The sequence below is a fragment of the Bos taurus genome, chromosome 26 (assembly GCF_002263795.3).
Source record: "Bos taurus isolate L1 Dominette 01449 registration number 42190680 breed Hereford chromosome 26, ARS-UCD2.0, whole genome shotgun sequence".
Lineage (NCBI taxonomy): Eukaryota > Metazoa > Chordata > Mammalia > Artiodactyla > Bovidae > Bos > Bos taurus.
Window position 1 is genome coordinate 41,956,089 of NC_037353.1, and position 24,253 is coordinate 41,980,341.

General features: G+C 48.7%; 1 protein-coding gene across 22 annotated transcripts in view; it reads left to right on the forward strand.

Annotated features, from left to right (window-relative positions):
• Positions 1-24,253, forward strand: part of TACC2 (transforming acidic coiled-coil containing protein 2) — a 234,999-nt gene that overhangs the window by 78,460 nt on the left and 132,286 nt on the right. For 21 of the 22 annotated variants that reach the window (XM_015460758.3, XM_015460765.3, XM_015460769.3 and 18 more), the window contains one exon: positions 224-337. In XM_015460758.3, the coding sequence (XP_015316244.1) occupies positions 224-337 (114 nt within the window). Of the gene's footprint in view, positions 1-223; positions 338-21,102; positions 21,320-24,253 lie in introns of those variants that run through there. The other variant, XM_024986051.2, reaches the window with a different exon arrangement.

The following is a 24,253-nucleotide window of genomic DNA, read 5'->3' on the forward strand; positions in this document are numbered from 1 at the left end:
CCAGATACATTTGTTTTTGAATCTGGATTTATTTAGGCAGAGAGGCCTAAACGATCCCAAAGCATCTCAAAGCCTTTCACTGCCTGAAGCTAATTTTTTTTTTTTTTTCTAGAGATTTTCATGAAGTAGCCACTTAAAGCTTAAACTGGGAAAAGGGCTTTTCAATAGGACATGGAGAAAAATGCCATTTCTAAGATGTATTGCCTTCTTTACATTATCCCAGAAAAATCCCCAAGGCTGGCCCATCCACGTTACCTTTGGTTCCTGAGAAGGATGCTGCAGACATCACGGACGAGGTTATTTCAGATGATGCCAGCAGTGCGGGAGGAGCAGAAAGGTCAGTGAAAAGGCTTCAGCCTTTGGAGAACCCTGCCTTCCTTTGGCAGAGACATGCTGGATGCTTTGCAAAGGATAGTACTGCTAATGTGTGCGTCTTAATCTAAGAAAGATGCACATAGCCGTTCTGATTCTTTATACAGTGCCTGAGATAACTATGATCTCCATTGCTTATATAAAGGAGGTGTTTTCACATCTGAGCTTTGTTTTTCTTAACATCTTTATTGAGACGTAATTCACATACCATCTCATTTGTTCATTTAAGGTATACAAGTCAGTGGCTTTTAATATATTCACAGAGTTGTGCAGTTCTCAACTCTGTAGTCAATTTTAGAACATTGTCATCCCCTCCAAGAAACCCTGCACCCCTTAGACAACATGCCCCGTATCTCCCAACTCTCCGAGCCTGACACCTCCTAATCTAGGTCATTACCTTTTGAGGTAAACGGGTTCAAGTCTGATTTAATCTTGAGCAGGAATGTCTAATCACCAACAGCAGTCATGCCCCCTAGGGAGGAGGACAATGACAGATGCAACAAGGAATCCCAGACCTTCACACTTTGCAGGGTACCTGCTTGTTCTTTCCTAAGTGAAATGCCACCCGTGGCTGGGCACCAGCTGCTGCTGGGAAATGACATCCTCCAGGGGAGAGGGAGGTGCTTTGGGCATAGACACATACTGAACAAGCTTTGCAGCATCCTTAGCTCTTTGGCTCCTCCAGAGGTGTGTGTGTGTGTGTGTGTGTGCGCGTGCACACGCTCATGTGAGCGAGGCGGGGTTGGATTTTAAATTAGTACCTGTGGCTAGCCCAGAGTAGCCTACCAAACAGCTGCAGGCATTTTGTAAATGATTTGATGCATATTTTGCACACGCCAAAAGAATGCACGATCACCTGTTTTTCAAGTCTGAGCACTTCCACCCAACTGCCTTGCCTTCCAAACCAGGGCAACTCTCATAACTCTGGGCCAACAGAGTTGCAAGCCCTGTTGCCAAGACAGATGCAGTTTAATCTGCACTGGACACTTGTCTCTGCTGCTGACTTAGCGCAACATTCCCCACAGCTCTTGCTCATATGTATTTTTGACATTCCCAGTAAAAGTGTAGGAATAGATGTCTAACTTGAAAAATCCTCCCCTTCCTCTCCCTACAAATGTTATATTAGCTCTTTCTTCAGTCCCCGGATGTTTTATCATCCTTCCTGGAGAACAAGAAGGTCTTAGGACCAGGCATATAGTAATCCAATAAATATTTCATGACTTGATGTTTTAATCACTTTTAATTTTAAAATTATAATTTCTAAATTAACATTAGATATGTGTAAGGTGTAGAAAAGTATAAGGAAAAAGAGAAAAATCCACAGCCCCACCACCTAATGATTGCTGGTATTTATGATGTTAGTGTGTGCACAAACACACATTATATTAGGGTAGTTTCATCCACTGTCTTTTTTGTTTTTTCTGTTTAAATTCTCAGAGTCCTTTTTTCCAGCTGCCATCAGAACTCTTTGCAGACATAAATCTTAGTGGCTCAAAGTGTATGACTTATCATAGTTTACAGAGCAGTAGATATTGACCTTAATATAATGGGGGTTCTGTGCACTTTGCTCTGGTTGAAGATTTGTTGGGTGATAGACGTTCAGATTCTCGTATTGTGCCGTTCATTTTGGCAGCCCTGGTCACGTGTGTTCGGAGGTGTGCTGTGAGGGTAAAACGCATCTCAGATGTTGAAGATTTAGTGCTGATAGCTTATGGGGAACGATGTTGGATTTGTGTTCTCTGAAGATTTAGCTTCGGGACCAGGGACCAGGCTTGATCACTCAAGAGCTTTTGTGTAGCAGAGTTTTATTAAAGTATCAAAAGGGACAGAGAAAGTTTCTGACACAGACATCACGAGGGGGACAAAGAGTGTTCTGCTCACTGGTCTTACCAAGGCCTTAAATGCTTTTACCAGACCCACTCCCTCAACATGCATTTTAAATGAAGATTAGAACTAACAATAGAAAGGTCTTACCAGACCCATTCCCACAACCTACATCTTTTGTTTTATTGTTTAATCATTAGCTCTGGGCTTAAAGAAAATAACATCTTATGTGACTAAGACTAAGGAATGTAGGGAAAAAAGTTTGTCCTTTTCTCCTCCTTGAGAGCCCTGGACCCTTTCCTGCTTGAGGGCCCCGACTCCTTATCAACCTACCTAAGGATTGGCTCTCTCAATGTGAAGAAAAGAATACAGGGAATACCCTGGTGGTCCAGTGGTTAGGACTCTGCACTTTGAACTAGAATCCCACAACCTGCCTAGTGTGACCAAAAAAAAAAATATATATATATATACATATATATATATATATATATATAAGAAACATCACTAATAATTTTTATATTTTATGTTAAAATGGTAATATTTTGGATGTACTGGGTTAGAATATGTTATTGAAATTATTTTCATATTTTTTCTTGTTTTTACTTGGCTACCAACATTTAAAAATTACCTGAGTGGCTTTTGCGTTCGTGACTTGCATTTGTGACCGTGTGGCCTTGAGTGCACAGTTGTGTTCTTCTCTTTGAGATCCCATGGACTGTAGTCCGTCAGGCTCCTTTGTCCATGGGATTTTCCAGTCAAGAATACTGGAGAGGGTTGTCATTTCCTCCTCCAGGGGTATCTTTCCAACCCATGGTCTACTTCTATTTAGATCATTTGCTTTGCTCTGGTCCTTGAAGGAAATGACGATAGAAGAGGGCTCACCTTTCCTGTGCTTTGGGTTCTTAGGAAAAAAGCATGCTACTCTCCCATTGGCTGAAGATTTCCAGAAAGAATTCCAGGTGGGGTGACCTCTGGCTCTCCTCCCTCGAGGGCAAATACAGGGACAGCCACATCTGAGCAAATGAACCACAACAGAGTCTGCTTTATACTCAGTAGACAATCAAAGGTCTCCAGAAGGTACAGACCAGGTCTGTCCAATTGAAATAGGATATAAGCTGCAAATATAATCTTAAATTTTCTAGTAGCCATATTCAAAACAAATAGAAATTATTAAAATTATTAAAATTTACATGTGGACTTCCCTGGTGGCTCAGTAAAGAACTTGCCTACCAATTCAGGAGATTCGGGTTTGATCCCTGGGTTGGGAAGGACCCCTGGAGAAGGAAATGGCAGCCCACTCCATATTATTGCCCAGGAAATCCCATGGACAGAGGAGCCTGGCAGGCTACTGTCCATGGGGTTGCAAAAGAGTCAGGCATGTCTTACCAACTAAACAACAACAGCAAAACCCAATATATGACAGATATTATCGCTTCAACATGCAATCAATGTATAAATTGTTAACTTGGTATTCTGCATTCTTATTTGCATATAAAGTCTCTGCATGCTGGGGTGTATTTCATACCCACAGCACATCTCCGTTTGGACTAGTCACACATCAAGCACTTAACAGTTCCATATGGTGAGTGGCTGCTGCCTGGGACACCCCAGCTCCTCCCAGAGCTCTCAGTCATCGAACGATCTAACACCAGGGCTAGGAATGCTTCTTTGCCTTGGGGGGAAGCTCAGTAGCTCCGGTGGACTTTCCACCCTGAGGGAGCTGTGCTGTGGATCTGAGCGGGCCTCAGAGAAAGTCCGGCCAAAGTCGGGCGTGTGTGCCCCGGGAACAGCAGGTGCTGTACGTGAAGGTGAATTCGGCAGCAGTCTGGGGGAGGTTGTGTGGTCATACTATGGCAGATGCTACCAGGAGCTGGGTGGTGGCGGAGTTTGGGTTCACACCCAGCTGTGTCCCTTACTTGTTTCATGCCTAATCTCAGTTTGCCCATCTGTAGAATGGGGAGGTCACAGCTATAATTGCCTCCCTGAGTTGCAGTGAGGGCCAGGATAAGTGATCAAATGCAATCGTGGTGCGTTCCAGCTCAGGCAGAGGTTAGGTCTTCTTTTTTCAGTTCTGTGGGACAGGCTTTTCTCCTGCAGTGAACTGAGTGGCCAGTCCTGTTCGTCTTCCTGGGGTGGAGGTTCCAGCCTGGCCGTCTTTCTTTTCCAGAACTATCTTCTTTGTTAAAATGTCGTTGTGGCAGAGGAGAGGGAATTTACTGCCCACAACAATCTGCTTCAAGTTTAAAAATTTTGAGATTGTGTTTTATTGTAAAACTTTATGTGTTTTTTTTATTGTGTATTGTATTGCATTTCAACATAAAAATAATACTTTGAGTTGCCATGAGAAGAAGCAAGTCAAAACCAAATTTTCTACTCTCTTGGTTATCAGGTGACACAGTTCTGTTGAATCTACTGAAATTTAGAGATTGTTTTGACTTGGTTAGAGCTGATCCCACCGATCAGACTCAGTACCTAAGAAGTGTCTCTTTTCCGTCTTGGTGACAGGATGATTTGAAAACTCAATCTCATTTCCATGTAGATGCAGGGAGCAGATATTTTGCTGCTTTATTTCCCATCTTTTGAAGTCAGATTGGGCCTGCTGGTGCATGTGCTGTGGGTATCCTGTGGCTTTGCTCACCTCCACCTAAGGGGCATGTGTACACCCAACTCCGAGAAACAGGCGATGACAGACAGCTTGGCTGTGGATTTCTGTATACGTCGTGTGGTCCCTCCCTGTGGAAGATTCTGGAACCCATAGATTTTATTTTTAGAATGTTCTACAGAAGACGCTTGAATGATTTTGACTTTGTATCCATCCAACTGTCTTCAGGGGACGGAAAGTCTATTATTAGAATTTGCCATTTTGCTTTCATGCCACTGATGATCAGATGTGTAGTTCTGAATCCATTGTGGACATCACCAGGCTTGCTCTTGCTGAATATTTATTTCAAGGGGTCTCTCTTTTCTTCCATTTGAGGAAATGGCTGGAAAGGTATCATTTTCAATTACTAGTGCATTTGAGAGAATTAAATTATTCCCAGATGCTTCAGGTCTTTGAGTGCACCTAGGCTCAACCACAAGGGGCAGTTGGCTGAGGAGCGGAGGGAGGGACCAGCGAGGTCCAGCCGGCCTCTTGCCCAGGAGGCCCTGGCTGGACCTGAAGGCGGGGCTGGAGTGGGTTGCCACCCTTCCTGCTACTCTGTCTGCTTCTTCCTTCTCTCTCCTCTTCTTTCTAAAATTAGCAGCTATGACACCATGTTTTCAAGTTTAAGAATAAGGTTTTGAAAAGGGCTATAGTCATATAAATTAAGGAAAAGAAAAGAAGCTAGCAGGCCTAGCAGATAAAGCCAGGACAACAGACCCATCCCGTCTCCACCCCCATCCTTCTGGGTTTGATTGTATATGATGTTGCTTGGACTATTTTATACTTTCTTTTGAGAAGTTTTGGGCTATTACAGGGCTATTACAGAGCTACAAGTCTGACACTTCATTGGAGTGTTTTTCTTGGAGCAGTTTTCTTCCCAAATAGGAAATGATAGAGTAAGACAGAGGGTTCATATCCCAGCAACCTCTTCCAGGCTGTGTGATGCCTGGAGAAGCTGCCTGACTTTTCAGTCCTCAGTTTCCAAATCTATAAAATGGGAAAAATAACACTTCCCCGTTAGGGTTGGAATTCAGATTAAAATGGAATGTTTCCAAAGCGATGTAGTATAACGCCTGATATATGGTAAGTGTAAAATACAAATGGGAACCATCATTCTCATTTTCAATGTATTTATTCAAAAATACATCTCGAAAATTAAGCAAACAAAGAAAATTCCTGAGGTCTCCAAATGAAATGGAAACAGACCCTGCAGGGAGGGGGGATGTGAGGCTGGGTGAGACTGTGCATGCCTCTGCTTCTGTGTGTCTCTGTCATATGGGAGCCCCACTAATGCTGCCCGGCTCACAGGGCTTGTTAATGGTTCAAAGGGACCGCAGAACTAACGACTCTACAAATGATGTGGACTTATATTACGATCAGCAGCTTCAATCATTGTGAACCATCGTGTTATAAAAGTCAAAGGACCTTTTAAAATTCTGCCTTTATGTTCTGAAGGTTTTGTGTTCCATAATTAAAGCAATTTTTTTTAGAGGTGAACCCGTCCTTTGGAAAAACGCCAAGTCGCAGTGGAAAGCTGGGTTAGGAGACACCTGCACTGGAAGCCGGCAGCCTCTTCCGAGGCCGGGGGCTGACTCTGCCTCCAGGTGCCTCTGATGGGACCCAACGCCTTGGTTTCCCGCCGTTCTGGGTTTCTGGGCCTCTCTGCCCTGAGGCCTGTGTTATGTGGATCTGAGTGGGGGAAGAGCCACTTGAGAATTCCGGGCCAATTTCAGGGCAAGGTGGTGATTTTCCAAATGAATGTGTCCAGACCGACCCTCTTTTCTTCCTGGAACCTCTCATTACTGCCACTCTGTTAGACAGGGATTCAGGTTTGTTTCAGCAGCCGTGTTTGAGAAATGGATATTTTAGACTCTAGCTGGCTATCTGGAAGGAAATTTGAGTGCATTCTTGTTGAGACTGGGAATAGGGAATGGACCAGGGAGCACCTAACAGAATCTGACCTCCGATGGCAGGCTTCCCCCCTGGACAGCTGAGCTGACCCAAGGACCTGCCGTGGGGGAAGGGGCTGTTCTCAGCAACTCCACCCCGAACCTGCTTCTAGGCTTTAGAGAGCAGACTGTATAATTGAGTTCTATGGTCTGAGACCAGCTTCTGCCTTGAGGTCTACAGATAAGTTCCTGCTCAAGTTCTAGTTCTGTGACTTTGGGGGCATCACCTTTGATGAACCTGTGTTCTTACCTGTAAAGTGGGGGCATATAGAACCTAGGATTCAGTGAGTCACTTTGCCCAACACAAAATAAGTACTACTCAGTGTAAGTTCCTTTTTACTTATTCCTCCCTCTGAGCCAAAGTACTTCGACATCCAGCGTCTTATTTCATCCTCACCTTGAGCCTTAGTAGGTATCATTTGTGCCCTTCTTCTGTAGAGGAGGAAGTGGATGCTGGGATAGGTGACATGGCTTGCCCAAGGTCAATGGGCTAATGAGAGTTAGAGTCAGGACTGGAATCTCTCTTCTGGAGAGGTCTTCAGACATCAAATCCGATTTTGGATCTCTGATCAGTAATACTAGCCAGAAGGAATCTTGGAGATGTTACTCCACAACATGCTGTCCACTGGAACAGAGATTTCTATGATGATGGAAGTGTTCTGTGTCTCCAGTATCAAGTAAGGCAGTCACTAGTCACATGTGGATATTACACACCTGAAATGAGGCCACTTGAAAACCTGCGGTCCGTTTCAGGGTGATGTGGCTTCAGGGTCACGGAGGAACTGAAACTGGATTTTATTTAACTGTGATTAATTTTTTATTGATTTTTTTTTATGTGGACTATTTTTAAAATCTTTATTGAATTCATTACAATATTTCTTCTGTTTCATGTTCTGATTTTCACCCCCGCATTGGAAGGTGAAGTCTTAGCCACGGGACTGCCAGGGAAGTCCCAACTTTCATTAATTAAAACTGAAGTTGAAATAGCCATGTGGGACTCTGCATGGCACAGCCCAACCTGAAGACATAGTTTCATCTCATGTATAGGAGATGAGTCATCCCTGCCAGCAGTGTGGATTCTGAGAGTTTCTGGGGGAAGCGCTTACAAGGCTCAGATACCTGGCTGTGTCCAGTGAGTGCTGGGTTCCCTCCTCACTGCCTCCCCCCGGCTCTGCCAGTGGGAAAGCCAGGCAGCTGTGTCTCCAGAGTGGAGACTGGGTTGTATTCATGGGACATGTGCCTGACAACACGGATCAGCAGGAGGCGTCTCCCTGGCTCCTGAACCAAGGAGGTTCACCACTGGGCCGACCAGAGGCCTTGGGCTTATCTAGTGCAACCTCACGTCCAGGCCTGGTAAGGAGGCTCAGGTGATCCAATCACCTGGCTTCAAACACTTAATCTAGAACCCTCTGTGCTCACCCATCCCCACTGGCTGCACCTACAGGGGTGCCCCTCCAGGCTGTTAGGGAGCTGACATGGGTCCACAGCAGAGAATGGATTGCCAGTTGCCATCTGTCCCTAGAAACTGGCAGCATGGAAAAAAGGCTTCCTGTGGGGTGTGCAGGGCCAGTGGCCCCCACTAACTGCATCTCAGCCTCCCTTTCTTCTCAGGCCTGTTAAGTCATCCAGCATTAAATATTTTAGCAGCCTGCTGACTCCGAGGTACGTGAGTGTTTCTCTGTTTCCAGGGAAGGCATTGGAACAGGTCTGATTACTGAGACTTGTAATGCCTTTTCCTTTTGTAAGGCGGTCAGAGGGTGTTTGGGAAGCAAACCCTCAGGGGAGGGGGAACATCTGTGCCCTGGAGTGGGCGGGCTGGGCGAGAGAGGACTGCAGTGCGCAGAGGACGCAGTCAGCGCTGAGTCCTCAGGCTGGGAGCGTCTGTAGGTGGAGGGAAGCCGGGCGCCCGAGAGGTGAGTGTGGAGGGCGAAGGAAGAGGGACCAGAGGCCGAGAGAGGGAAGCCTTAGGTCCTGGAGTTGAAATCCCTCCCCCATCTTGGACCGTGTTGGGCGATTAGGTCACTGCACCAGTCTCAGCTGCTTCTTGGGTCAGCGGGCCACTGATGTCTCCCGGGGCTTAAAGGAAGGTTAAACGGGTTTAGAGGAGGCAAGACGCAGAGTAGCCTGTACAAGCCGGCCCTCCATAGCCAGGAGCTGTGACCTCAGAGCAATAGACAAGGCCCCTGGGCCACAGGGGCCTCAACAGGCAGATCCACCCCCACAGCCGGCCCAGTCCTCCAGCAAACGTGCACCAGGCTGGGTGCTTAGAAGGGAAGCCAGAGCCTCCCCGTGATAGGGAGGAGCCGGGACACTGGACAGTCCTCCCTTGGAAAGAGGGCTGGGGTGGCTCGGTAGGTGGGCAGTCGGTGGGCAGACACACTGCCAGGGAGTGATGCACGTGGTTTGTTGACTCCCAGCCCAGTGCTCAGCAGCCTCCATCCCGAGAGGCCGGGTGGCTCACTAGCTCCTGTCCGCTTACGTGTGCCTTCGTGCCTTCACCAACAGACAGCCTTCCTTCCCCTCCCTGGGCCTCAGTGTCCTCTGACACAGGTCAGGAGGTGGGTGTCATAAGCCTGAATTCTCCACCTAGAAATGTTTGCTCAAACACACACAGTGGTCATGTCTGTAAAGAGTGGGTCTCAGCCTCTGGCTAAGAGAAGAAGTCACGATCTTGTTTCTTTGGGAAGGTTAGACTTGCAGACGCGGCTCTTGGTTACCCAGCACCCGATACTCTGCCTGGCACACAGTGGGCGCTCCGTAAGCCCTTGCTGAATAATTCATCCCAGCTCACTGTCAGTTGGAGGCTTTCTGTCCTGGAAAACCAGGTCAGATGAGACTCTGGAGGCAGACGGCTGGGTCTAACTTCTGGCACTGCCATTAGACTCTTGAGTTCCTCTTAAATTCCTTAGCTACTCTACGCCTCAGTTTCCTCATCTATAAAATGTATATAATACTAGCTGCCACCACAGAGAGCTATTAGGGAGATTACATGTATGTTAAAAGCTTAGTAGAGTTCCTGCCTGGCACGCAGTAAGCACTTACATATAAGGGGTAATTTTTATTGCTCTCATTATTACTCTGATAATGGGGCTTCCTTGGTGGCTCAGATGGTAAAGAATCTGCCGGCAATGCTGGAGACCCAGGTTCGATCCCTGGGTTGGGAAGATCCCCTGGAGGAGGGCACGGCAACCCACTCCAATACTCTTGCCTGGAGAATCGCATGGACAGAGGAGCCTGGCGATCTACAGGCCATGGGGTCACAAAGAGTCGGACACGACTGAGGGACTAATAACACTTTTCACTCACTTTGAATGATAATAATGCTATTATTATTCAGGCAGGTTCCTGGTAAACATTCATGCTTTGACACAGGGACTAGTTGAAATTTGCTGAAGTTCATTTACATCTGCCCTGGATTCTTCAGAAGGTGTCATTACCTTCTAAAGCTACCTCCCATCCCGCGGCCTGTAGCTTCCCCAATGGGGTGGCCCTCAGTGTCGCAATGTTGTATTTGATGCAATGCAAGCCTTCAGGCACATAGGGGGAAAGGTTCTCTGCCTTGAGAAAACTAGGGCTTTGGGGTTAACCTCTTGCCAAGAGTGGCTGCAAAGAGGCTGAAACCTAACATTTGTGGCAGGGAGGGAGTGCCTGTGTGGGGGAGCCTGGCGGGGCCTGCACCCGAGGAACGCAAGCTCGGAGTGCATCTTATGGGGCACATTGCCCGGCTGTCTGGCCCGACGTTTGGAGTGGCTGGCCCATCCCAAACCTCCTAGAGGAAAGGGCAGGGATGAAAGTTGTCTGGCCCTGCCTGCCTGCCAGATGCTGTAGCACAGTAGCTAGTGAAGGAGACCCCTTTCTGGCAGATGACCAAGCAGCTGGTATTTAAATGGGCACAGCCGGAGTTGTCAGAAAGTGAGAATTTTGGATGAGGGGAGAGTGCCAAGCTTGGGCTTGAAGTCTCAGTTTAGGCCAGACTGCCTTTCAGCGGGGGCCACCTATGAAGAGTGTCTGGGTCAGACAGTCCCTTAGGCTCTTAGCAGGATGCTCACTCTTGGAGATGGGTGCCACCCACCCATCTCAGGCGTTCACAGTCATGAAACATCTGGACCAGAAGGATCTTCGGGCTCCTCGTTCTACAGATGAGAAACTTGAGACCTCGAGAGGATGTGTGACCTCCTTACAGCCCGCACAGCTTGTCGGGGTACCACTGACTCATACTGGATGCAGTTCTTCTGGCCTTGAGACCAGCGCTCTTTCCAGCAAACCCACTGGCGCTGTAGTGAGCAGGCACCCCCTTTCCTCTACACAACAAGCACCCCAGGTGGGCCTGGTATGAACTGGCATTATAGAAGGTTTTCTGGAGGTGGTGGCAGCATTCTAAAGTAATCTTGTCCTCCAGTTGTATCTGAGAAAGCTACATATGCAGTCTTTTAAAAATAATGTTATGTGTTTATTTTTGGCTGTTCTGGGTCTTTCTGAGCTGTGCGGGCTTTCTTCAGTTGTGGCAAGCGGGGCCTCTCTTCGTTGTGATGCTTGGGTTTCTCATCGTGGGGCTTCTCTTTTGCAGAGTATGGGCTCTAGGCGCCTGGGCTTCTGTAGCTGTGACACATGGACTCAGTTTCTCCGTGGCACGTGGGATCTTCCCAGACCAGGGATCGAACCTGTGTCCCCTGCATTGGCAGGGGAATATTTTACCACTGAGCCAGGGAAGCCCCTGCATATGCAGGCTTGCTCCAGCTGTTTTGCAAAATGAGTTAAACTGCAGCCTCTGTGCTCTGCTGACCCTGGCTTTCCTTTGCTTGTGGCCAGTAGCATTTGCTGTAGGATTGCAGGAAAACCACTGTGAGAAGCTGGTTGGACAAGGGCTCACAGATTCTCTAATTTGCTATGATTTGGGGAGTGTGCAGATACTGGTGGGGAGGGAAGTCTCTGATTAGAGTTAACTCAGGAGAGAGCTGTGCTGAAACTTGAGATCTCTCCTTCTGTCCCAGTGTGTCTGTGTGAGCAGTTTACTGAGGAAACTCTCAGAGGATACTGCAGTCTGTGTCAGGTTTCTTCACAAACAGTTGAGCCATGAATCCTTGGGAGATAAAACACTCTTAATGATCACTGCAGGGTCTAGTTTTGTTTTTGCATGAAGATGGGAAGTTTATATTAGAAGCCACCAGACTCCCTGTTGACTTGCTGTTTATACCTCTTCTTTGGTTCATCTTTGATCTTCAGTGGAGAGAAACTATTCTGCAGAAAGAGTCCTGCCTGGGGGCGGTGTGGGGGAGGACAGTTTTGCTTTTCAGAAACTGGCTTTGCATTTTGTGTTCAGGAACTATAACTGCCCCAAATGGAAAAGTGTTACCCCTTCCTACTTCTTCCCGGCAGTCCTGAAAAGCCACTGGCTCTACAAGGCTCAAGAAGGGCATTTTATATTTTCTGTTCAAATCCCTTTTCTTTTGGTATAAGAATTGGAGGAATGTGTAAATGCAGAGGCAAGTCCAGACTTAAAAAAAAATTATTTATTTGGCTGCTCTGGATCTTAGTGTAGCACGTGGGATCTTTCATTGAGGTGCACGGACTCCTGTTGTGGTGCGTGGGTTTAGTTGCTCATGGCATGTGGGATCTTAGTTCCCTGACCAGAGGTCAGACCCATGTCTCCTGCACTGCATGACAGAGTCTTAGCCACCAGGGGAAGGCAGACATTAAAGGCATTAGAGGCAGGAACTCCAGTGTGGCTGAGAGATGCTGGCCAGACTCATCCCTGGGTGAGCCCTCTGCCTGCTTTGCCCCTCCCCCTACGTCTCCCCCCTCTAGGGAACCTCTTTCTCCTGAGACCATAGATGATCAGATAAATGTAGTGCCTACGAAGCTTTCTCACCCTCCAGCTCCCCAGGAGTACCCTACTCCTGCCCTGCCCAAGCATCAAGAGTTCTTTCTGTAGCCTGAGCAAGGTTTTAAGACAAAGCAAATGTGTTATAATTTGTGCCTCCCTCAAAAGAGAAATCCAGGTCTACTGGCCAGGTTAGTTCAGTAACACAGTAACAGAATGACTGTAGTTGTAAATCGTACATTCGTTCATTATTTCATTCACTCAGACTGAGGGCCTCTTCCATGAAGGTCAAGGCTAGGTGCTCCAGGCAGAGTTTCTGATCTTCAGCACTATTACCCGGCACTTAGCTGGGTAACTGATGGAAGGGTCGTCCTGCACATAGTAGGCTGTCTGGCAGCCCTGGATGCCAGTCGCATCCCCCAAGTCGTGACAATCAAAAATGTCCCCAGGTACTCCTGCACCAAATGTCCCCAGCGGGCAAAACTGCCCTTGGAGAACCACTGCTCTGGGGCTGTGCTACCCGAGGTGTGGTTCCTTAGGCCAACAGCCTGGCATCACCTCGGAGCCTGTTCAGCTGTGCTTGTTTCATCAATACTCTGTTTTCAACCATTGCTTTGATGTGACAAAGACGTCCGACTCTGACTTCCAGGGAAGATCGCTTTTCTGCCCAGCAAGGTGGTATAGCAGTCAGGGCTTGCTTTATATTTAGTCAGACTTACTTAAAATTAGGACTAGGTAAAATTCAAATACAGGTACAGCTGAGTACATGTTCAAGCGATGGAGACCCTTGTGTAAAGTGGGCTTCATGTCCACTCAAGGAAAATTCCAAAGCCACATCTAGAAATCCTGGACGAGGCTCAGAAGTCACATGGAACTGCTCCCGCCCTTTTTCTGCGTAGATTTCGGGTGCAGGCTGACATTTCATCTTAGCTTGGGTGGAGGCTGTGGCTGAATTTTTGAAGGCCTGAATCCAGTGTTTCCTTTGTGCTTACAACTACATTTTGCTGGGCTGCAGTTCAGAAACGTAACTCCCTGCCTGGACAGCCATTCACAGAATGTGAGGATGTAGCTCAGAAGCCCAAAGCAGGGATTCCTTCTAAAAAAAATTTTTTCCCAGAAGTGGATCTTATATTATTAGTTGTGAGAGCTGAACTCTCATGCTCGAGGCAGGCACTGGTCCTGCGTTCCTCATGGCATATTCCTTTGCTGACGTGTTCAGAGTATATAAAAATATCCTGAAGGTAGTTTGTCACTGTGGTTGGGTTAGGAGTTCGGGTCGTAGACACACAGCCTCTGCGTGAACCTGGCTTTGCTTGGGGTGACCTTGGGTAAGAGACATCACCACTCCAAGTCTGTTTCTTCCTTTGCAAAGGATAATAGCAGTGCCCATCACATAGGGTCATGTGAGAATGAAGTCGGAGGAGAGATGGAAGCCCCTTAGCAGAGTGCTGGCTGGGTAGCAAATGCTCAGAAATGTTAGCTAATATTAGAGTGGTCATTTCAAAACATTTTTTTAAATTGCCTTTTTGGTTTTCATGATCTGATAATTGAGTGGGGACAGCAGAGTGCACACTGTCTTATGGGTGGTATTTTGTCATCCTTCAAAGCTGGCAGATGACAGGATAATCTAGGTGAAAATGCCCTTTCGGTTTGGGTTTCTGGTAGTTGGATGAAGGCCTGAGACGTTTAAAAAGCAGAGACATTACTTTGCCAACAAAGGTCCATCTAGTCAAGGCTATGGTTTTTCCAGTGGTCATGTATGGATGTGAGAGTTGGACTATAAAGAAAGATGAACGCTGAAGAATTGATGCTTTTGAACCGTGGTGTTGGATAAGACTCTTGAGATCCAACCAGACCATCCTGAAGGAAATCAGTCCTGGGTGTTCATTGGAAGGACTGATGTTGAAGCTGAAACTCCAATACTTTAACCACCTGATGTGAAGAGCTGAGTCATTTGGAAAGACCCTGATGCTGGGAAAGATTGAGGACAGGAGGCAAAGGGGACAACAGAGGATGAGGTGGTTGGATGACATCACCTCTCAATGAACGTGAGTCTGAGTAAACTCCAGGAGTTGGTGATGGACAGGGAGGCCTGGCGTGCTGCAGTCCATGGCGTCACAAAAAGTCGGACACTACTGAGTGACTGAACTGAACTGAACTGAACTGAGATGTTGCCATGCTGGAGAAGGGCCTCAGGAAACAGGGAAGTATGGGCAGTAGGGAGGGCTGGAGGAGTCTGGCCCTGCAGCGGGGGAGTCTGCTGGCCAAGCAGAAGGACAGTGGGCGACAAGCACTGGGCTGAGTGTCAGCACCGCTGCCGGCGGGCATAGGAAGTCCTGTTTTTCTGCCCTTGAGCTGACAGTCTGGTCCAAGTGACAGCATTAAAGGATTACAACAGCACACGGCCCTAATTGTCTTTGCATCTCATTTGGTAATTAATGTAGATGGCCATTAGTATTTATCTAGAAAGTATTAAAAAGCAGAGGCATTACTTTGCCAACAAAGGTCCGTCTAGTCAAGGCTATGGTTTTTCCTGTGGTCATGTATGGATGTGAGAGTTGGACTGTGAAGAAAGCTGAGCGCCACAGAATTGATACTTTTGAACTGTGGTCTTGGAGAAAACTTGAGAGTCCCTTGGACTGCAAAGGAGATCCAACCAGTCCATTCTGAAGGAGATCAGCCCTGGGATTTCTTTGGAAGGAATGATGCTAAAGCTGAAACCCCAGTACTTTGGCCACCTCATGCGAAGAGTTGACTCATTGGAAAAGACTCTGATGCTGGGAGGAATTGGGGGCAGGAGGAGAAGGGGACGACAGAGGATGAGATGGCTGGATGGTATCACTGACTCGATGGACATGAGTCTGAGTGAACTCTGGGAGTTGGTGATGGACAGGGAGGCCTGGCATGCTGCAGTTCATGGGGTCGCAAAGAGTTGGACATGACTGAGATTGAACTGAACTGAGAAGGTATTCTCCACAAAGGCAGATATCTTGTCTCTTCTGTTCACTCCTATCTCCCTGCTTCTAGAAAGTTCCCACTGAGAAATACTTGTTGAATGACTTAATCACATGCCTCCTTATCACAGCCAGTTCCTGGTTATATTCAAGAGGAGATTTCGTTCCCACTACCCAGAACATTCTATTTCTCTTCTCCAAGTCCATTCACCTCTTTTTTGGCTCCGTGTTTCATCAATGTGTGTCTCCCCTGTACCACTTTGAAGACTTTTTATCACATCTGTATACCACTTGTATTATTATCTACTTACTATTTTTCTTTACATTGATTCTTTTTTTTTATTTCAACATATTACATTAGTTTTGTTTTAGGTAATGTCAGTGAAGTTACAGGTTTGGCGCACTAATAACTTTTCCCTAATATGCTTTAAATGTATAACTATTAAAAATATCCTCATATAAGAAACTTGACTATGGTAACACCTCCTTACCCTATAAAACTCCAAGTATTCCCTCTTCTGGAAAATCTCCCCAGACCTCTTCCAAGGCGGATTTAAACATGGCTTTTATGTTTCTGTCATGTGGTAACCTTTCCATCAACCATCTACAGAAGTGGGCAAGGGACCATGAGGCTTCTGACTTGATACAGGGCCAGGAATGCAGTCAGTCCTTAGTACCTGATTTTGAAAGACTGAAGTAAACCCCTCGAGTCTAGGAGAGTTTGTGCTGTCGGGCCACACATAGGTGCCCTGAGTGGATGCCCTAGGATTCTCTGAAGACAATTGGCTGTAGCCAGCCTTCCATGCGGGTGCCATCCACAAGTCAGATATGTGAACTTCCATTTCGACTCACACCCCCAGCAGGGAGCTAGTGTGTTCTTTGCAGAGGGAGAGTTTGGCCTCTGCCCTTCAGCATCACATAGTCCCCATCAGTTAACCAGCCAGCCTTGCATATTTCCAGTCTCTGGCTTTGCTTCCCAGGTTGCTTCATCTATGAAATCGTGCCATTGGCAGACTAGGGAGGTGCCATTGGCCCAATGGGGCAGACACAAGTAAAACAGAATGAATAGAATTGGATGGGCTGAAGGTTCCTTTCAGTCTCCTGAATAACTTATTATACACACACTGCACTCTCCGTTCTTCTTAATCTGGACACTGACTGCACCTGGTATCTGCTAGTGCTCTTGATCCCATACTCTGGCTTCTCGCCCCTCCAGCATGAGTCTGTCTGTACAGGCAGGGTCCTGTCTTATACAGTTTTATGACCCCCTTGTGCACTTGGGACAGTGCTCAGTGACTATCTGATTAGCTCCTGATATAATGTACGTATCAGGCCAATTTGGGCATAGTTTTCTAGCTTGGCTTCCCATTTTTCACTTGACTTCTCACTTCTCAGCTAAAACAAAAATATTGTTGCCCCAACAGAGTGTAAAGGAAGCTGCAAACACAGAAGAGGGCACTGCCTGGTGGACAGGGCTGGGGATATTTCCTAGGCACTGATTCTCCTTTTGTTTTCTAGAGAACTCTGTTGGCAAAGATCTTCGATTTGCTTTGTGGTTTTACATTCTTTTCTGTAACTGAGTGCTTCTCAGTGTCACAGTTGACAGCCTTTTCAGGATGCTTTTGGCTTCAAGTAACAGATAACCCAATACAAGAAAACAATGTTTTTTGTTGTCATTCAGTTGCCAAGTCATGCCAGACTCTTTGTGACCCCATGGACTGCATGCAGCACACCAGGCTTCCCTGACCTTCACTATCTCCCGGAGTTTGCTCAAACTCGTATCCATTGAGTCGATGATGCTATCCAGCCATCTCATCCTCTGTCATCCCCTTCTCCTCCTGCCTTCAGTCTTTCCCAGCATCAAGGTCTTTACCAGTGAGTTGGCTCTTTACATCAGGTGGCCAAAGTACTGGAGCTTCAGCTGCAGCATCAGTCCTTCCAATGAATATTCAGGGTTGATTTCCTTTAGGCTTTACTGGTTTCATCTCCTTGCTGTCCAGTGACTCTCAAGAGTAGCTCTTTTATCTTCCTTTACCTGAATTCCGTGTGTTGGTTCGTGTCTTTTTCATTGTTTCTAAGTGGCTGCAGCAGCTCTATCAGGTCCCACATGACAGTGTCGAGTGGCAGGAACATATCTGAAGAACATAAAATCTACAGTCTTGTATCTCCTCTAAAGACTGAGAAAAATGTCTCCAGAAGCACAGCTGGCTTTCCTTTCTGTTTCATTGGCCCAAGTGTATGTCACATGACCATATCTAAGCTAATTATTTGAACATTAGTAAGTATGTAAACAGGAGAGGGAACGTACGTTTTGGAGGCAACAAATGACATCTGCCACAAAAGTTCAGATTCAGAGTTTCTCCCAGTGTGAATCGGAAAGCATCTCCACCAGAATCATCTAGAATATGCTTGCTAAAATGCACCTTCCTGAGCTCTTCCTGACTGTTTTAGTCAGAAGCTTTGGGAATATTTTAACAATAATCCTGGGAGTCTTAGATGCAGTAGGCTTCAGATCCATGGTCTGGTGTTTGTAGTTGTCACTTATCAATATTTACAAGGTTAAGATGATCCTTCAGCAGTGCTGATCCTCTTGATAGGAGGAGAAGACAGATTCAGCCTTCAAAAATTCCCTTCCCAGCCCTAGCCTTTTGGAGATTCAAACAGAAATATTAGCTGATACAAGGATGATATCTAGGATTTGCTTTAAAATAATCTGAATAGCAGGGGAGAAGAGAGTATGTGAATACAACAGAGTTGGCCCTGATCTGATAATATTGAAACTGTTTGATATAATAGAGTTCATTATATTGTTCCATTTACTTAAGTTAAAAAAAAAAGTCTCCTAGACATCCCTGGTGGTCCAGTGGTTAAGGATCTGCCTACCAGTGCAGGGAACACCGGTTTGATCCCTCCTCTGGGAAGATTCCACATGCCTCGGGGCACCTGAGCCCATGTGCCGCAACTACTGAGCCCATGCTCTAGAGCCTGTGCTCCGCAACAGGAGAGGAGTCCCTGTTGACGGCAACTCGAGAAACCCCGAGTGCTGCAACAAAGACCTAGCACAGCCAGCGATATCTCAAATTCATCTAACCCCCACTGCCCAGTGTGCTCAATCATGTCCACCTCTTTGTGACCCCATGGACTGTGGCTCACCAGGCTCCTCTGTCCATCGGGATTCTCCAGGCAAGAATACTGGAGTGGGTTGCCATTTCCTTTTCCAGGCAATCTTCCTGATCCAGGGATCAAACCCATGTCTCTTTTGTATTCTCATTGGTAGGCATATTCTTTACCACTGCGCCACCAGGGAAGGCGGAGAAGGCAATGGCACCCCACTCCAGTACTCTTGCCTGGAAAATCCCATGGATGGAGGAGCCTGGTAGGCTGCAGTCCATGGGGTCGCACAGAGTCGGACACGACTGAGCGACTTCCTTTTCACTTTTCACTTTCATGCATTGGAGAAGGAAATGGCAACCCACTCCAGTGTTCTTGCCTGGAGAATCCCAGGGGCGGGGGAGCCTGGTGGGCTTCCGTCTATGGGGTCGCACAGAGTCGGACACGACTGAAGCAACTTAGCAGTAGCAGCAGCAGTACCAGGGAAGGAAGCTCTATACCTAATTGGAATGCTCAAGCTTAGGAGGTGGTGAGTGGAGCTCCTTTTTTATGTAAGTGGGTATGACCTGGGATCAGGGTACAGGACACAGAAGACTGGGCATTCCAATTCTTGTGTTACCAATAGCTGATGGTATACAGTCTAACAAATTAGCCTATTTGAATGTCAGTTATTACAGTGAAATAGGCACTTTAATAGTAAACCATGGAGTCCATGATAAGCACATGAAGAAGGAATCTATTTAAATTTCCATCAGAAATGTGACTTTTAGAAGTATGTGTGTGTTAGTCGTTCAGTCGTATTCGACTCTTTGATCCCATGGACTGTAGCCTGCCAGACTCCTCTGTCCATGGGATTCTCCAGGCAAGAATACTGGAGTGGGTTGCCATTTCCTTCTCCAGTAGATCCTCCCAACCCAGGGATTGAACCCAGGTCTCCTGCATTGCAGGTGGATTGTTTACCATCTGAGCCACCAGGGAAGCCCCTGGTGTTTTGCAATAGAAGTGTATTTCTTTCTTTATTATTTTTTTTTTACCTTTTTGGCATCTGGGATCTTAGTTCCCCAACCAGGGTCTGAACCTGAACCCCCTGCATTGGAAGACAGAGTCTTAACCACTGGACCACCAGGGAAGTCCCAAAAGTATATTTCTTTATGCTGCAGAGAATTCTTGTTTTGGGCCATCAAGCCTTGGGGCATCTGTTTCTTTAAGAGGAAGAAATGAAGCCTGGAGTCTGTGAGTCTCTTGCCCTTTGGTCCCAGAGGATATAAAACATAGCAATGCTTTCTTGACTCTAAAGATAGGAAGCCTGGTGTCCACCTATAGCCACAGTCTCTTCCCCATGGGGGCCTAGATGCAGAAATTTCCAGAGAAAAGGTGCTTCCTTTTAGTGGTGTGGGCAGGTAAGCGCCACTCTTTGTGAGAGGTCTGTGTCAGCCAAGGAGCTGATCTGGGGCCCTCTGAGGAAACAAAGCAAAATCCACAGCTCACAAATGGCACTCCTTCCCTGACAGTACCGCCCAGGAACGGGCTGTTAGATTTAGCCTCTGCCCAATTCAGTTGGTAAAGATTTTGCCTGCAATGCAGGAGACTCAGGTTCCATCCCTGGATGGGGAAGATCCCCTGGAGAAGGAAATGGCAACCCACTCCGGTATTCTTGCCTGGAGAATCCCATAGACAGAGGAGCCTGGCCGGCTACTGTCCGTGGGGTCGCAAAGAGCCAGACACGACTTAGCAACTAAACCATTTTGGAGGGTACCTCAGCCCAGGAGAAGGCATTTTGCAAACTGTAGAGCGCCGTGAGCTCTACGGATCCGGATCCGTGGTTAAGCGGCGTTAGGACTCCGCAGGTGAAGAAATAAAGGGCCAGAATTTGGCTCCAGGAACAAGTGAGGCCCCACAACACCCCAGCTTCTTTCTGACGCTCCAGAGGGCAGCGGGCCGGCATGTCCCCTCCTCACGTCCGTCCCCACAAGCGCGCCTGGAACTCCGAGTTGGGGCACCGGCCTGTACTTGGCCTTCTCAGTGGGTTCACACGCCGGTGCCTTCCCCGAGGTGCCCTGCGTAGTGGAAAGCGCCGTGGAAAAACTTAAGAACTGTGACAAGTTGTCATGACTCAGACTTCTGGAGGAAGTTGGCAGTGCCGTTCAGGAGCCACGGCCGGGCCGCGGGTCCGTGCGTCGGTCCCACTGGCCCTCTGTCCCCTGCGCGCTGTGCGGCCGCGGGGCGAGTGGGCGCGCCGCCACGTGGGCCCCTCGGTGGCCTGGGCGCGCCGCGGCCGGCCCCGCGCATTCCTGGCCCGGGAGGAGAACGCGGCGGGCGCCCTGCGCGAGCAGCTGGCTGCGCGCTGGCCGGCCCGGAGCGCCGAGAGCTGGGGGAGGAGCCTGGCCCGGCCGCCGCCGCTCTCCCCACTCCTTGGCCTTTTGTGCCGCCACTTTGCCCGAGCCCTTCAGGGAGCCGCGCCTCCCCCGCGCCGTTGCCCCGGGAAAGTTCGCGTCTCCGGGCCGAGCCGGGCGGTGGAGACTCCGCGCGCCGCGCCGCCGCCGGCCTCGGAAACCTCAGCCTCTCGGGGGGTGGTTCTCGGGCACTTGCGTCCCCCCGAAGGAAGGCGGCTCCCTGGCGGGCCATCTGCAATCGCCCCCAACTGGTAAGTGCCCCGCGGCCAAGAGCGGGCGGGAGGGCGAGCGCCCGGGGTCGGGGAGGAGACCCGCGTCCCCCGGACCTTGGCCGCCAGACAAAGGCGTGCTAGAAGTAACCAAAGCTCATGTCATCTCTCTCCACCGGGGACTGGTTAAGGGGAGGAAAGGGACTGGACACATATATGTCCCCTTGCCGGCGGAGTGTGTGTGTGTCTGCCGGGCAGACGCCCTCGGCGTCGGCCCAGGAAGCTCGTGCCGTCGGGTGAGGCGGGTCGGACTCGGTCCCCGAGGTTGGGGTGCGAGCCTGCGGCTGCGATCCCGCCCACGGTGGAGGGAATCTGTGCCCGCGGCCCGGGGCCCCATCCGAGGTCGGGGTTCCCGCCCGCCCCCGGCTCCGCGCCATCCCCGCCGGGTTCCTGGCGAGCTGGTGTGGTCCCACCCGGTAGCGCGGGGGGCTCCCCTGGCGGGCCACCGCGGCGCGTGGATGAGCCATAAAACTCCGCACTGGATTGCCTCCGAGTTTGGGACTTTTAAATTCTCGAACAGTTACGTCAGCCGGGTGAGCGCACTTCGGGGCTCCGGAGCACCACGTGACCGGCCCCCTTTCACCACCGCCCCCCCCCCCCACCTCCTTCGGCGTCCTTGGCTCCCGCGGCCTCGGAGGCCGGGTCTTCCCTGGCCTTCGGGGCGTCCTGGAAAGGCAACTTCAAAAGTAGTGATTGACAGCGGGATTCCTGCGGCAAGCTGTTGTTGCATGGTGCTCCCACAACGTTTATTGTCCTCCGCGGTGCCTGTCTTTTCTGAAAACGGCATCATCACCGTGATATTATTATTGTTGTTATCTTTTGCCTCCGTCAAGTGCTCTGACAGGAAAAAGTGAGAGTGGGTTGAGCTGCAATGAAATAGACACGGTGAGACAGATGTCTCCAAGGTGGCCTGGGGGGATGGAAATAGAAGCCAAGTCTGGGAAGGGTAGCCAGGGGTCTTGGTTGGTGCCCGAGTGTGTGTGTATGTGCGCGCGCGCGCACGTCTTCATATGTGGGCGTGCATGTGTACACATGACTGTCCAAGTCATTTCTATCACAGTACATGGAAAAACAAGGATCCTAGTGAATTTCCTTTCAGTTTTATGCTAGAGGAGGGTGCAACTCTGTTAATCGGTGGAGAACTTTTTATTTCTCTAGGATTCCCTATGGAGGCCACATCTCAGAAGCTGTTTTCACTGTATTTGGAAATGACTTTGTCAGGGGTCTTGTCCCAAGGCTGGGTGTCATCTGGGGGTTCCATCCATTCAGATTCACTTGTGTATTTCAGAGCTAGTCTTCACTAGTGTTTTTATGGGGCCCGTTTCGACAATTGATGAGAAGCAGAGGAAGGATTTGGTTGGGAACTGTGGAGTGAGTGACCTCCTAGACTGGTTTCCCTGTTCTCAGGTGGAGCTGGGAGCTCCTGCAGAGAATGGGGCCAGTTGTGCTGGGCAGGTGAGAAGGGACTGAATTCCCATGGGGCTTCTCACAGGCAGTGTCTGGGGCTGGGCATTCTCCTCCGAGGAGAGTCGGAGCAGTAAATAGGTCAGGGACCCACCTCCTTGTGCAGACACCACAGCCAGCTCTCAGCTACCCAGAGCCTCATCTTTGGCTCTTGCGTTGTTACTGGTTTCTCATCAGAAGTTAACTTCCTGAGTCTCAGATAGACCGGGCAACAGGGAGTGTGACATACAGAGGCATTACTGCTTATGGAAACCCATGGAGCCAGGGGGCCTCTCCTGGCTCCCCCTGGGAGAGTTAGAATTGGCTTCTGGTCCCTCCATCCATTCCTTTTGTTCTCCATCCCTTTTATCTCTCTAAGCTTGGCCACTTAGAATATTTTAGCTGGAAGGAAACTTGAAGGTCAAGGTTTTATCTTGTAGATATGAAAAGGGAGACTCAGAGAAGTCTTGGGTCTTGGCTACGGTCACACGTGAAGGTGGGACTCAAACCCTAGACCACAGAATGCTGGCCTGGCGGCCGAATCCTGTGGCCTCTTTGGTTTCATCCCGCTTTGTACCATGGTTATTTACATTTGTCATTGCCATGGAAACAGGCAGTGCTTGCCAGACACTTGTCTAGTTTGTGGTACTACTCCATAAGAGTGAGGAGGGGCCTGGGGGCTGAATGGTGGTTGAAGTAAGTAAGCCTGTCCCTACTTGCTGGGAGGTGTGTGTGTGTGTGTGTGGTATAGCTGAGCATACACACATTGGCCAAAGGGGTGTGTGTGTGTGTGTGTGTGTGTGTGTGAGATATTCCTGACATACACACATTGGCCAAACTTTATGGTGAGGATAGTGTGTGTGTGAGTGTGTGTGTGTGTGAGATATACTTGAGCGTACACACATTGGCCAAACTTTATGGTGAGGATAGTGTCTCAGGAAGGGATGTCTGGATATGCATAAGGATGTTGTGGTCGCCTCAGTGACTAGAGCGGGCCCTATCTGGTAAGAGCCAGTGATGCTGTGTACGGGGACAGTCCTGTCCAACTGAGAACCGCCTCGCTCCAAATGCTGATAGCACCCCCTGTAAAGGACACCGCAAGGGCTTGAGGAGTAGGGAGAGACCAGTTCTAATTGGGAAGATGAGAGATGCTGATCTGTGGGCTTGCTGGAGCCCAGGCTTCAGGATTGGGTGAGGCTGGGAGAGACTGAGGGTGGAGTCAAGAGCACGTGTGTGTGTGTGTGTGTGTGTGTGTGTGTGTGTGTGGTGGTGGTGGGGGGGACTCAGTTCCACAGCCAAAAGCAGATGGTTCTTGAATTAACTGTGGTTTGAGTCTAGCAGGCCCTGGCACCTTTTGCACATTCAGGAGAAGGTTTAGGAAGCTGGTGGTGGTATCGCTGACTAGTTCGGTGGAGGAGAAAATCTAGGGAGAAGGGCTGGGTGCCCTAGTCTCTCTTGCTGTGACCTGTGGCC